Source organism: Myotis brandtii, unplaced genomic scaffold (genome assembly GCF_000412655.1).
Source record: "Myotis brandtii unplaced genomic scaffold, ASM41265v1 scaffold48, whole genome shotgun sequence".
Lineage (NCBI taxonomy): Eukaryota > Metazoa > Chordata > Mammalia > Chiroptera > Vespertilionidae > Myotis > Myotis brandtii.
The window spans coordinates 4,128,365-4,140,978 of NW_005368341.1; the positions used below are offsets into that span (position 1 = coordinate 4,128,365).

The window sequence follows — 12,614 nt, forward strand, 5'->3', positions numbered from 1 at the left end:
TTCTACTGTTGCTGGCAACTCCCTGCTTTTTTTAAAGTTTTAGATTTTTCTTTTAAATTTCAAAACTGTACAACACACAAAAATGCAAACTAGCCAGGGGTCTTTTTTGGTGTTCGTGGCTTTATAATACAAATCATCTGGATATGCCGCTTGTTTTGAGGGTCTATTGGTCTAGGTGTTTTTGTTCCTGATAAATTGTTCTCAGGCCGAAGCACACACTTGCATGTCTGAATAGAGGCGAAGAGAATTTTTGCATTCAAAGTATACCCACTTGAAAATTGGAGATTATTAAGGAAATGACAGGCCTGGAACTATTAGAAGCGTGAATGTTAGACCTAACGTGGTGTAACCCCTCTATATGTTTATTTCTGTACAGCTAGCAATTTTGAAGACTTTGATTTTTCCCCTCCTACAGCAATCTGAATGGGTGTGTTGAAGTCTTTGGAAACAGTGGCCATAAAAGCCTATTCCGTTCATTGTTAGGCACTGGAATAGAAAGAATGGAAACAGTCACTGGCAGGCATTAAAGGAAAAGTGGACCTCCTTGCCTGTGCTTGGGCAGAACTGCCGTGGCGATAGCTGTGCAGCTCCCTGCTCGGGGCCTTGGCCTCAGGTAGAGGAGGGCCCTTCTCTTCAGCAGGCACCCCTTTACCTGGCACTCACAGGAGCTCTGTTTGCAGAGCTGTGCCACCTGGGGGTTGCACAGTTTCTTGGCCCAAGACTTCACTGTCAGTCAGTACTCACTTATTTAGGAATCAGTTCCTTTTGTGTCGTCTGCCTGCTCTTTGTATGTGCTGTGGCATGATCTCATCTATTTCTACAACTGCTACTTTTTTTCTCTTCATTTTTGGTAGGCCTGCCTCTGAAAAGGAACGTGTCGGTTAGTTAACTGGAGCTTCAAAGCCAGACCGCACGGGCACGGCTGCTCTTTACCTCAGATTTCCATCTGCGAGATGGAGGTGATGGTAGGCCCACCTGGTAAGGATGTTGGGTGGATTGGAAGAGATGAAGGAAGAAAGCACAGCAGTCTCTGAAGCATAGCAACACTTAAAAGCAGTAAACGTTAGCCTTTGGGGTTTCTCCCTAAAGCCCTGTTATCTACATCTCCCAGATTAATGTTTCTACCTGTACCTCTAGCTTTCTTTTGTTTGTAGCTTAACTTTTCTTTATAACTTAAACTCATCTCACTCCAGGTTTCTCATCATGGCCAACCATCTCATCGCTTTCCCTCAAGTGTTCTCCTTTGTGGTAAAGGCTTCTGTCACCCCCATCGTCCACAGTGGGCATTCTTTGAAATACATCTTGCTCCTATTTTTACATACAAGCGAGCACCGCAACTCTTCTTTACATCTCTTTTCCAGCTATCTGTCCAGATCGACTTAGGATCCTCTGACAGAGATTTTACCCAAGGCAGCTAAAGTCAGTAGTGTGAAAATCTCAGTTTTGGAATCAGACTCCTGGCTGTGTGACTTTAGACCTGTTACTTAACCTCCATGAGCTTCAGGAGCCTTTGTAAGATGAAGATAATATTATTACTTCGAAGAGTGATTGTGAGTCTTAAACGAAATACTACCTTTGGAGTTCTTGGCATAGTCTCTGGCTTGTAGTAGATGTTTAAACCTTCAGCTTTTACTGTGATTCCCCACCCTGTCTGGTCTTCATCTCCTGTGGCTGTTCAAGATGAGTCAGCAGAACTGCTGTTTCTTACTCATGATTTTTTTTCTCTGGAAGGACTCAAATGACTTACGTTGGAAAGGACCTTAGAGGTTTTGAAACCATTCACCTCTACAAAAATCAAAGCTACCATTTACTAAGTGCCTGTCATGCATGACTCCTCATTTTTACAACCCTGTATAGTAGGTGTTGCTGGGGCTCTAAGACACAAACACACGGCCCTGAGCCCTCCCAGCTGGGAGTGTTGTGACTGATATTTGAGCTCTGCCCATTCATTCCTGTTTCAAACTTCAGATCTTGTCTGTTTCAGACTTCAGATTTTTGTCTTCATAACATATTGCTTCCATAACCCCCTGTATTAAAGTAAATAAAATAAAGTAATTTCTTGACATATGTTCCTTCGTTGAATAAATACTTCCAAAGACTGGGAGAGAAACTGCTACTTTGCAAAGTAGTCAGTCCAATTTATTGCTGAATATTTAGACAGGTTAAATACTTATGTGCTTTGTGCTAAAATCTGATCCCTATATTTTCTCTCCATTGATTTATTTTTAAGAACTACAGAAAGTCAGTATAACATGTTTCTTTCCTTTTCTTTTCTTTTCTTTTCTCTTCTTTTCTTTTTTTATCTGATGATAGTCCTTTAACCTTTAAATATTTGAATGTAACTTGGTTCTCCCATTGTTCTCACCTCCCATTGCTTCTCCCATTGTTCTCACCTCTGCCACATGGGTGAGGAGTTTATCCATTCTGGTCCTCTTTGTTTTAGAAATGAACATTATCTTATGTATGTTCTATTCCATGCATAGCAAACATTCTCTGTCCCAGTTTTATCCCTCTGGGTTCAGATCTAGGAACCATTAGGGTCTCGGTAGCCCTAAGTCCACATTAGGTTGTTTTTAAATAGCTTCAAAGGTGCCAGTGGAGAGCTTGAAGTGACTGCCATGTGTATGGAGCCTGGATATTTGTTGCCAACATCATTCATTCTCAAATTAAGTATTTATGGAGTACCTATGAGTTAGCTCCCAGGGCCTCCTCCTTTGTCTTTCTCCTCCTCAGTCTCTTGGGATTGTGAGAAAGTGAGTCAACAGTGAGCAAGGCCAGTAGAAGCCTTTTAGATTTGGTTTCTGCCCTCCATGGTATCTGCTATTGTTGGGCAGACAATGCTGGCACTCTGAGCGCATAGTTTTGCCTTAATAAAAAAGTATCAAGAATTTTATTGTTTTCTCATGAAAATAGGCAACAGAAAAATCTAGAGCATTGAGAATAATTTAAAAGGAAATTGAATTTTATCTGTTCATAGCTATTAAGATTTCTAAGTGTCAACTTCGTGATCGGATTCCTGCCAGCAGCATTACCGGACTCCCCATGAAGTAGAGTGCAGTATTAGGAGCATTGTCCGAGGGGAGGAACTGCCTGGGTTTGAATTCCAGCTTTGCTGCTTCCTGTCAGTGAGGCCATATTTTCAACTGCTACAATGAGGTGAATAATGGCATCTACCTGGTAGAGTTGCTATGAGCACTGAGTGAGTTTATTACTATAAAGTGCTTGAGAACAGTGTCCGACACATAATATATGCTCACTAAATGCTGTATCGTGGTGGTAGCGTTTGAGATAATAGTTTCATTTCTTCACCCAGAAGAAGAAACAGTCACAACATAAACAGCTGTTTTTCGGAAGGCACCCACATCTGTAGTAAGCTTCTTTTAAGTCTATGGAAACACCTAAATGTTTTTACTCTGGCCCATTATGTAGAGGCCTGTGTAGGTCTGGCTTCTTGTTTTTTGTGTGGAATTTATAATGTCCCCAGTCTTTAAGAGCTGTCAGAAATATATTCTTAAGTTGTTCATCATTAGGGTTAAAGGTGCTTTCTTGTTCCATGATCGGGGATCCCTGCCAGTAAATGTTTACTCGTGGAAGCTCAGACACAGAAACGTGTAGTGACACCATCCTCAATACAGGTGTACTCGCTGCCCTGCAGGGTGGGCGCCACCCCCACTGTGATGTTCCTTTCCCACCTGACAGTCTGGACAGGAGGGTCTTAGTGTGCTTTCTGAGGAGGTAGGGTGGCCAGGGAAAGTGATGCTGTTTTTGTTATAATGGTCTGAGGATCCCTAAGACTCTGAGTTATAAACGAGGGGAAACGGTACATAACTGAACACACCTTCTACTACCGTTGAGAGTAATCTTGGCTTAGGATAGCTTTAGCAGTGGGTCTGGATTGTGTGTTCATTTACTTTCAATTGAATACATACTGTGGCCATTCTTCACAAGGCGTTTAACGGGGGTTTTTTTCCGCTTAAATTGGAGGCAGTTGTTCAGAGAACCCCATTTTGTTTCATGGAACATGATTTACTTATTCAATTGGTTTTATAGTTTTATTTTGATTCTATTTATTCTCTGGTTTACTGAGTACCTACTATACCTAAAGCATTCTGCCTACACCATGATTGGGATGAACAGGACATATAGTCTCTTTTCCCTGGAAAGGTAGGGAGAAAGGCAAGGGTGTAGGGTGGGAAAAGGCAAGTCACACCATTGACGTTCAAGCAGGGGGCCAGGTGAGCAGTTGTTCTCAGTCCGGAGGCCTAGATACATTGACCTAAGAGGTGGCATCTAAGCTGCGCGTGGAGGAGGTGGTAGGATTTCAGGGACTAGAGGGAAAAAGCTACTGTCAACGCTAGGTGGAGGGAAGAGTGTAGGCAAAGGCCTGCCTGTGTGGAATGTCTGGCGGGCTGGTCCTGGGGTGCTGGAGACAAGACTGAGAGTAGCTCCTTGGAGGACCTTGAGCACTATGCCCCGGGGACGGGTCTTCATGACGAAAGGCTGTCGAAGGTTTCTGAGGAGGGGATGGAGGTCAGATCTGAGATTCTGAAAGGCAGCTGTCGATGCGTGTGTGCAGAATGGACAGCAGAGGTCAGACAGAGCGCCAGCTGGCAGGTGGACCCAGTGTGGGAATCAGGCACGGTCCGGGGAGGGCTGGGAACAGTGGCATCAGGAGTGAAAAGGAGAAGATACATTTGAGGGAACTTTCAAGGGTTTTGGTAACTGGTTTTCTCTGGGGGAAAGGAAGTTTGAAGAATTAAAATGGACAGATTTCTAGGTTGGGTGACCAGAAAAACAACATGCCAGTAATTAAGCTCTGCACATAGGAGAGGGACCACGTTTGCAGGCTGGGTGGGGGACATATAATAGTGGGTTTACTGATGTGTAATTTTATGGCTTTTATAAGATACACTCAGGGATATATTCTCTAAGCAGTAGGAATTCTGGTCCAGCAGACAGGAGCGAGAGATTTGGATCTGGGACGCAAACCTTCTAAGAACTCTTTGAGGCCTTGGGAGGGAGGTGTTGGCCTTTTCCCATCGCTCCTTTACTTAAATGAGAAGCATCTGTCCTCAGGTTTTCTCACTGAGGACAGAGGACCATGGCTGACATATGCCTCTCATTTACGAAGTGAATAGAAGGGGCGTTTAAAAGATTAGGATTTCAGAAGAAAGTTTCAGCAAGGACAGACTAAATCAAAATCAGCAATGTGCTATCATCAACAAATCAACAAACGACAAGTGCTGGAGAGGATGTGGAGAAAAAGGAACACTTGTGCACTGCTGGTGGGAATGCAGACTGGTGCAGCCACTATGGAAGACAGTATGGAGTTTCCTCAAAAAACTGGAAATGGAACTCCCACTTGACCCTGTGATCCCACTTCTAGGAATATATCCCAAGAAACCAAAAACACCAATCAGAAAGGATATATGCACCCATATGTTCATAGCAGCACAATTCACCATAGCTAAGATCTGGAAACAGCTACTTAAATGAGAGGCATCTGTCCTCAGGTTTTCTCACTGAGGACAGAGGACCATGGCTGACATATGCCTCTCATTTACGAAATGAATAGAAGGGGCGTTAAAAAGATTAGGGTTTCAGAAGAAAGTTTCAGCAAGGACAGGCTAAATCAAAATCAGCAATGTTGCCCTGGCTGGTATGGCTCACCTGCTTAACTTGCCCAAACTACCAACAGCGTCAAGGCTGAGGAACCCCGTAGTAGAGGAATCGAATATTTCAGAGGGGAACTGCCCTTTCCAATCTGTTGTTGCGTCACATGCTTGTATGCCAGGTTTCCACTAAGAATTTTCCTCTCTTCTTTGGAGAGAGGTGATGTCCCTGCAGGTGTATTTTCTTTGATCGTCTGTGTCACCTAAGCTGGTTTTGATCGGCTCTTTGAGCCTAGCAACCTTGATCCCACTTTTATTACCTTGGTGTCCTCAGACTCTAGCAGAACATGGAGGTCATTTGGTTTCTTGGTGGGAGATGTAAGGTGGAATGCACTTCCAGGACATGTTCCCTGGGCCGAGCAACGTTCTGTCTTTGGAAGAAGACAATAGCTTGGGGGAGAGAGCGGGGCTATTTAACAGGCTGATGGGGCTGGTTAAACCAAGACGTAATCTCTCTTTCTTCACCCTAACTTGAAGTTGAGCAGTTATTTGTAGTAATTGAGAAACATACATTATTTTACCTTCTTCATTTGTAGGAAATACAGTTGGAGCATGCAAAGCAAGCCTTTGTGCAGAGGGACAATGCCAGGACCGGAAAAGTCACAGCCATTGACTTCCGAGACATCATGGTCACCATCCGCCCCCATGTCTTGACACCTTTCGTAGAAGAATGTCTAGTAGCTGTAAGTGTAACTTGCCCTAATGAAGTAATTTCTTCTACCTGGCATGAGCTCAGGAAATAAGGGATTATAAGAACAACTCTTACATATTATTTAGAGGTTTTTCTATTTAAAACAAACATTTTCTTAATGTGATCGCATACATTATTAAAGTTAAAGACAGTATGGTTTGGCTAGTTTTAGTGGGTAAGTTAATTTGTTATTTGGACAAGAATATCTTGAAGAAAACGTATTAACTGGCTTTTTAAAAAAGGAAAAACAAATCTATGATTGCATATTAATTTTGTTTTATATTTTGAGGTGTGTCAAATACTAATCTTGGCTTTTATCTATTCTCCAAGGCAAAAACATTTTTTTAGTTGTATGCATAGATATATTTGAGAGGTCAGCAGAACACAAATTCTGAATCTTATACCTACTTGGTCGGTCATTCAAAAGTGGCTCCTGATGAGCAGAGCCCTGTTGGCCTGTGTTGTAGAGTTTCCTCCTAGTGGAGATCCAGCCACTCTTCTTAACACCTGGCTCCTCAGGTGTCCTGGAACATTCTGTGGTGGCAGCTTCCAAGACTTGGTCATGGAGCATAAGAATCACCACGGATAATTATAAAAAATACCAATGCTAACGTTCTTTCCAGATCTAATTCACCATCTACAGATGGTGAGACCCTAGAATCTAATTCTGAAGCTTCCTAGATAATTCTGATGGTCCCTCCGATTTGGGAACCCTTAGGCAATGCTAACTATCGCTCTCTTCATCCCAGGGAGAAGATTTTTTGGGTGTTTTCACCATCCTGTGGGTTTCTCACAATGTTTCCCACAGGCAGGAGCTTAGGCTAGCTTTTCATTTTCCTTTTCTTTTCCTGGTGCCTCTTTTTGGAAATGTGGCATTCTGACGGGGCCCTTTCCACTCTGGCACTGTGTTAATCTAGCTCCTTTTCTTGCCCCCCGCCCCCACACCCCTTTCCTACTCCATTTTAAACTCCCATGTCAGCTATTCAAAATGATTACTCAGTGAAGATTTATGTGGTTGTTACCTTATAAAGAAGTGCTTTCCTAATAGAAATATTTTGCCTTGTTAGGGAAGGCTAGAATTTGAAACCCCCAAACTGAAGTTCCATTCATAATGGGACATGTTGTCTGTTTCCCTTGTCCCCAGTTGAAGAAATATGGTTTCTTACAAATTTTGACTATCAGAATTCTGACTAGTCTTAACCCTCCATCAAAGCATATGACATCTCATAATTTTACCATAATACGTCTGTTTGCTAGAAATCCCACCACTGTAAAGTCTGTACATAAATGATTATTTATTGCTAGTTATAAGTAACATGACAAATCATGATATTAATGTTAGATTGACCACTTTTCATATCATATTTGTATTAGTATAATATAGTTTTGCATGCATAAGCACACACATGTGTGTAATATAGTTTTGCATGTCTAAGCCTTTAAGAATTGCTCATTAGATGAAATAAACAAACTTATAAAACATTTCCAATGGAAATTTGAACTCTGTAAATTACTACTGGTCCTGTTGTTATAACCCTACACATGTATTTATTTAGTTTTCTAGGACTGTGTGTGGAGAGTACAAGTTCTGGTCATGATTAGTTGCAGTTACTTCTAAAAATCATTTATAGCTTTTTTTTTTAATGTAAAAGAAAAATACTTATGGCTCTTTCTTCTTATACATGCATTCCTGATCACTTCCAAAACTGGCGTTTGCTATTTGTATTTGTGAATCTTCTTCATTCTATGAATACTTTATTTATCTTTATTCTCCTCTCTGCTATTTTCAACTTATTTGAGGCTGCTGGAGGTACCACGTCCCATCAGGTCAGTTTCTCCTATTTTAATGGATTTAATTCACTCCTTAACAACATGGAACTCATTAGAAAGATCTACAGCACTCTGGCCGGCAGCAGGAAAGACGTGGAGGTGACTAAGGGTGAGTGAGAATAAAGCTGAACTCTTGCCTGCAAGTATCTTGGTGTATCATTATTATTAGAGTGAAGAAGGCAACAAGAAGTTCTGTAGATTTTTAAATTTCATTATCTTTTATTTCATTTTATTTCATATTAGCCCTATGGTATATGTGTGTTCTCTGTCCTTTGATTAGACAGAAGCAAACAAAATAATCTTTGGCAAGTTGTTTTTGTTTTTTTAAACATATTTTTATTGATTTCCAAGAGGAAGGAAATAGGGAGAGAGAGATAGAAAGATATGAGAGAGAATCCTTATGGGCTGCCTCCTGCATGCCCACAACCCAGGCGTGTGCCCTGACCAGGAATCCTACAGTGACCTCCTGGTTCATAGGTCTACTCTCACCCACTGAGCCACACTGGCCGGGCTTCAGCAAGTTTTAAATAAGCCAAAGACAGTCTTTGAGTGAGGGACATGTGTAAAATTTCTTAAATGTTTTCAAATCTTGCTAGAACCTGAGCTAAACTGGCAGCCTCTAACATGGTCTTCAGAAGTACATGAGGAGGAATTCCATAAACTTACACTGGTAGCAGTGCAAATTGATCTACAGTCTTACAACAAGATACCAGCATTTTCTTGGGATTTTTGATTTTTTAAACAGAATTTGCTTAGGAATTCCACTGCTTCATTGATATAACCTCTTGGGACCTATGCATATGACGTTTCATAGTTGCTTCCTAGTTTTCCCTGACCTGCAATTTGGAAAACATCCTTGTCATTTATTCAGTCATCCGATCACACCAGACTTTAAAGTCAATGTTAGAGACACTCCTGGGCACACACTTCCCAAACGAATGGGAGCACTGTAGAAGTGCTTACCCTATTTGGATTGACTTGAATTCTGCGACTAATGATAATAAAGTTTTGTGATGTTCCCTCATTCCAGTGCCTTGAGTGAGTGCTGCATGTAGTGGCTACTCCTTGAATCTTTCCCCTTTTAACTCTTTTTCCATACAGAGGAGTTTGTTCTGGCAGCTCAGAAATTTGGTCAGGTTACACCCATGGAAGTTGACATCTTGTTTCAGTTAGCAGATTTATATGAGCCACGGGGGTAAGTTGGCCTTTTTTTTTTTTTAAATTAGCTTAATAAAACGAGGTTGGGTGGGGGTAGGAGGAGGGCAGCACACTGGGAGAAAAATAAGCCAAATTAAAGATGACTCTGAAATATGGGAAACGAAAAAGGGAATGTTTTCAAGTTCTGCAATGTACATCATTTTAATCAACTTGTATTTTGTCGTTGCTTGTTCTTGTTTATTTCCCTCCTTCCAGACGTATGACCTTAGCAGACATTGAGCGAATCGCTCCCCTGGAAGAGGGAACTCTGCCCTTCAACTTGGCCGAGGCCCAGAGGCAGGTGGGCAAAAAAAGCAAACGTGCTTCCTGGTATTTCTTTGGTAGAGGACTCCAACATCCCTTTTCCCGTGCAGTTGCGTTTCTGATGCTATTGTCTGACCTACCATTTTTCCATGTTGCACCCCAAATCCAGACAATTTCTAGAGGCTGAAAAGAAAAATGACGTGGGGATGTTCTGATTAGCAGAGAGTTGGCATCTTTGCTTGCTTTTTTTCCCCAAAGGTGGGGTGATTTCCTAAGTGCATGGGAAACCTAACCCTCCAAAAACAGGCAGAGATCCTTTCCTCTTCCCTAAGTCTCGGTTGTGAGATATGAGGCAGGAGTCCTGTTCTGGGGTCGCCGTCCTAGCAAAGCAGCCTGTCGCTAAGTGAGAGCCGCCTTTGCTCTGCAGAGAGGTTCTTGGTCAGCGCGTTGCCGACGGCCATGCCTTCCGTTCTTCCGAGTATCAGAAGGAGATAATTTTGTTTAGTCTGGAGTCATAGTTTGAAGGCTTTTAGACCCCTTTTTTCTATGAAAGGATTCATAAGTTATGTGGAAACAATTTGAGGAATGCTTCATTTTATTTTATGGTTAACAGAAACCAATCTCTTGCAGTGGTGGGAGTCAGAAACTTAAGACCTGGGGACCCCCTCATTTAACTCTTGCTCGCCTCTCTGTAGATCAGGATTAGAGAATCAAAGCCTTCATGGGGTGGTTGCCCTTCCATGATGTTTGTAAAATAAATCCACTCACAGGCGAGCGGCGTTTTAGAAAAAGAGATCCTTTAAGGCAAAGCCATCTCCGAATCCTGTGAGACTTAACAGTTTTTGGCTGGGAGCTCTGGGTCTGTGCAGAGACGCCAGTTTGACCACAATGGGTTGATGCGGGCTACATTTTTAGGACTGGCAGGCCTCGCGCCAGGACCCCCTCCTTTCAGCTCCTTCCCACCCCAATGCAGTGGTGAGTCCTGTGTGCATCGTGTAACTCAGAGCGGTGGGTGTGTGCTCAGTAAATCCTAACGGGGCACCTCTGGGAAACCAGCTGGCCGTGGTTAAAAGAGGAAGCCGATTTCCCCGAGCGCAGGACAGAGAACTGTATAATCTGTGCAGAGGCAGAAGCAACCTTGCCCTCTTCTCCCCCTGATTTTTAAACACTGCTGACCAGTGTCTCTCTGCTACTAGTTGTTGTAGAAACTTGGGGATTAAGAAGAAGTAAAGACATTTATTTATTTATTTATCTATTTATCTATTTATGTATTTTAAATATATATATTTCTATTGATTTCAGAGAGGAATTTTATTTATTTATCTATCTATCTATCTATTTACTTCAAATATATATATTTCGCCGAAACCAGTTTGGCTCAGTGGATAGAGCCTCGGCCAAGAGAGAGTCATTGACTGACTGCCTCTTGCACTCGCCGTACTGGGGATGGAGCCCACAACCCGGGCATGTGCCCAGACCAGGAATTGAATCGTGACCTCCTGGTTCATAGGTCGACACCCAACCACTGAGCCACGCCGGCCGGGCAGGACTTTTATTTTTTATGTAATTTTTAGATTCCCTCCTGTGCTCCGTTTGGCAGCGCTTTCCCACACGTTTTCCTTCAAGCCCTCTGCAGCTTTGGAGAGTTTGCATTGGTTGCTTATTAATACTGACCATGAGCGGGTTTGAGGGGGTTGATGAGGTTTACAGTGGGAGGTGCCTGGCTGCTGCTGAGAGATTTGGAGCAATTCACAGGGGCCTTGCCTGGAATATTCTTTACTCTGAGCCCCAGTGGGCCTGACCACATTGACAGAGGTCGTCCACCTGGTAGGCTCCGTGCTAACATTCATCCTCGACAAAGGCGTGCAGAAAGAGGAATCTTGCTTGTCTCATTCATGACCATGCTGCACTTCTAGCGTCAGAAAAGTTAAATATAAGTCTGGGGTTTCATTTATTTAATCTTTTAAATGAAGAGTTAGTGATAGTGGTAGATTCTTCCCACCCTGTTATTTTCAGAGTATGTTCACTTGTTATTTTGATACCAGAACTTTGCTAAGCATTGCACATTTTTCGTGTTTTTTTTTAAATTAAAGTACAGTTGGCATACAGTATTATGTTAGTTTCAGGTGTACAACATAGTGATTTGACATGTATATATCTTACAATGTGCTCACCACCCTCAGGCTGGTAACCCCCTGTCACCGTGCAAAGCTACCGATTATTATTGACAATATTCACCTTCATCATTTTTACCTGTGTCTCTCCACCTTCTCCCTTCTGTTTGTTTTTTGTTTCTGAGTCTGTTTTTGTTCTGTTCTATTTGTTCATTCTCATGGCATATTTGTATCCATGTGACTAAAACAGTACCTTTCTTATAGTTTCATCTGTCAAAATGAAGTTACTATTGATGTCCGTCTGTACAGGGATAGAGTTGGAAATACCCCATACAATTTGCAGAAGAAATGTTTTATGTTTATAAAGATGCATATTTCTATGTAAAGTTGTTTTCAGTGAAATGACTTTGAAGGATATTGCAAATTACCTCATTGTATTAGAATTGTGTTACTTTGATAGCAACTAAAATTCATTGGGTTGATGGCTGGGGTTGGTAATTATTTTTGTGGCTCACCAATTTTAATTATCGTGGCTTTTGAAAAAACAGATTTTATTGAATGTTTTTATTCATTCAACAGGTATTTAGTAAGCACTAACTGTATGCCACCCTCCTTTGACAACTCTATATACATGTATAGGAGGCAACTGATCAATGTCTCTCTCCCTTCTTCTCTCTAAAAATTAATAAAAAACATATCCTCAGGTGAGGATTTAAAAGTTAAAAAAAAGAAAACACCACTTACTGAACCTAACCCACTTCCTCTTTGACATTTCAGTTGTATCATGAATTTAGAAACTAGTGGGTAATTTAAAAAAATAATATGTGCTCACTTTTACTCTGTCTT

At 41.8% G+C, this 12,614-nt stretch overlaps 1 protein-coding gene across 1 annotated transcript in view; it reads left to right on the forward strand.

Annotated features, from left to right (window-relative positions):
- The window catches only part of SLC25A13 (solute carrier family 25 (aspartate/glutamate carrier), member 13), a 136,438-nt gene that overhangs the window by 64,141 nt on the left and 59,683 nt on the right, over positions 1 to 12,614 (forward strand). The window contains exons 7-10 of the mRNA XM_014547556.1: positions 6,209 to 6,355; positions 8,164 to 8,302; positions 9,295 to 9,388; positions 9,607 to 9,691. Of these exons, the coding sequence (XP_014403042.1) occupies positions 6,209 to 6,355; positions 8,164 to 8,302; positions 9,295 to 9,388; positions 9,607 to 9,691 (465 nt within the window). The remainder of the gene's footprint in view (positions 1 to 6,208; positions 6,356 to 8,163; positions 8,303 to 9,294; positions 9,389 to 9,606; positions 9,692 to 12,614) is intronic.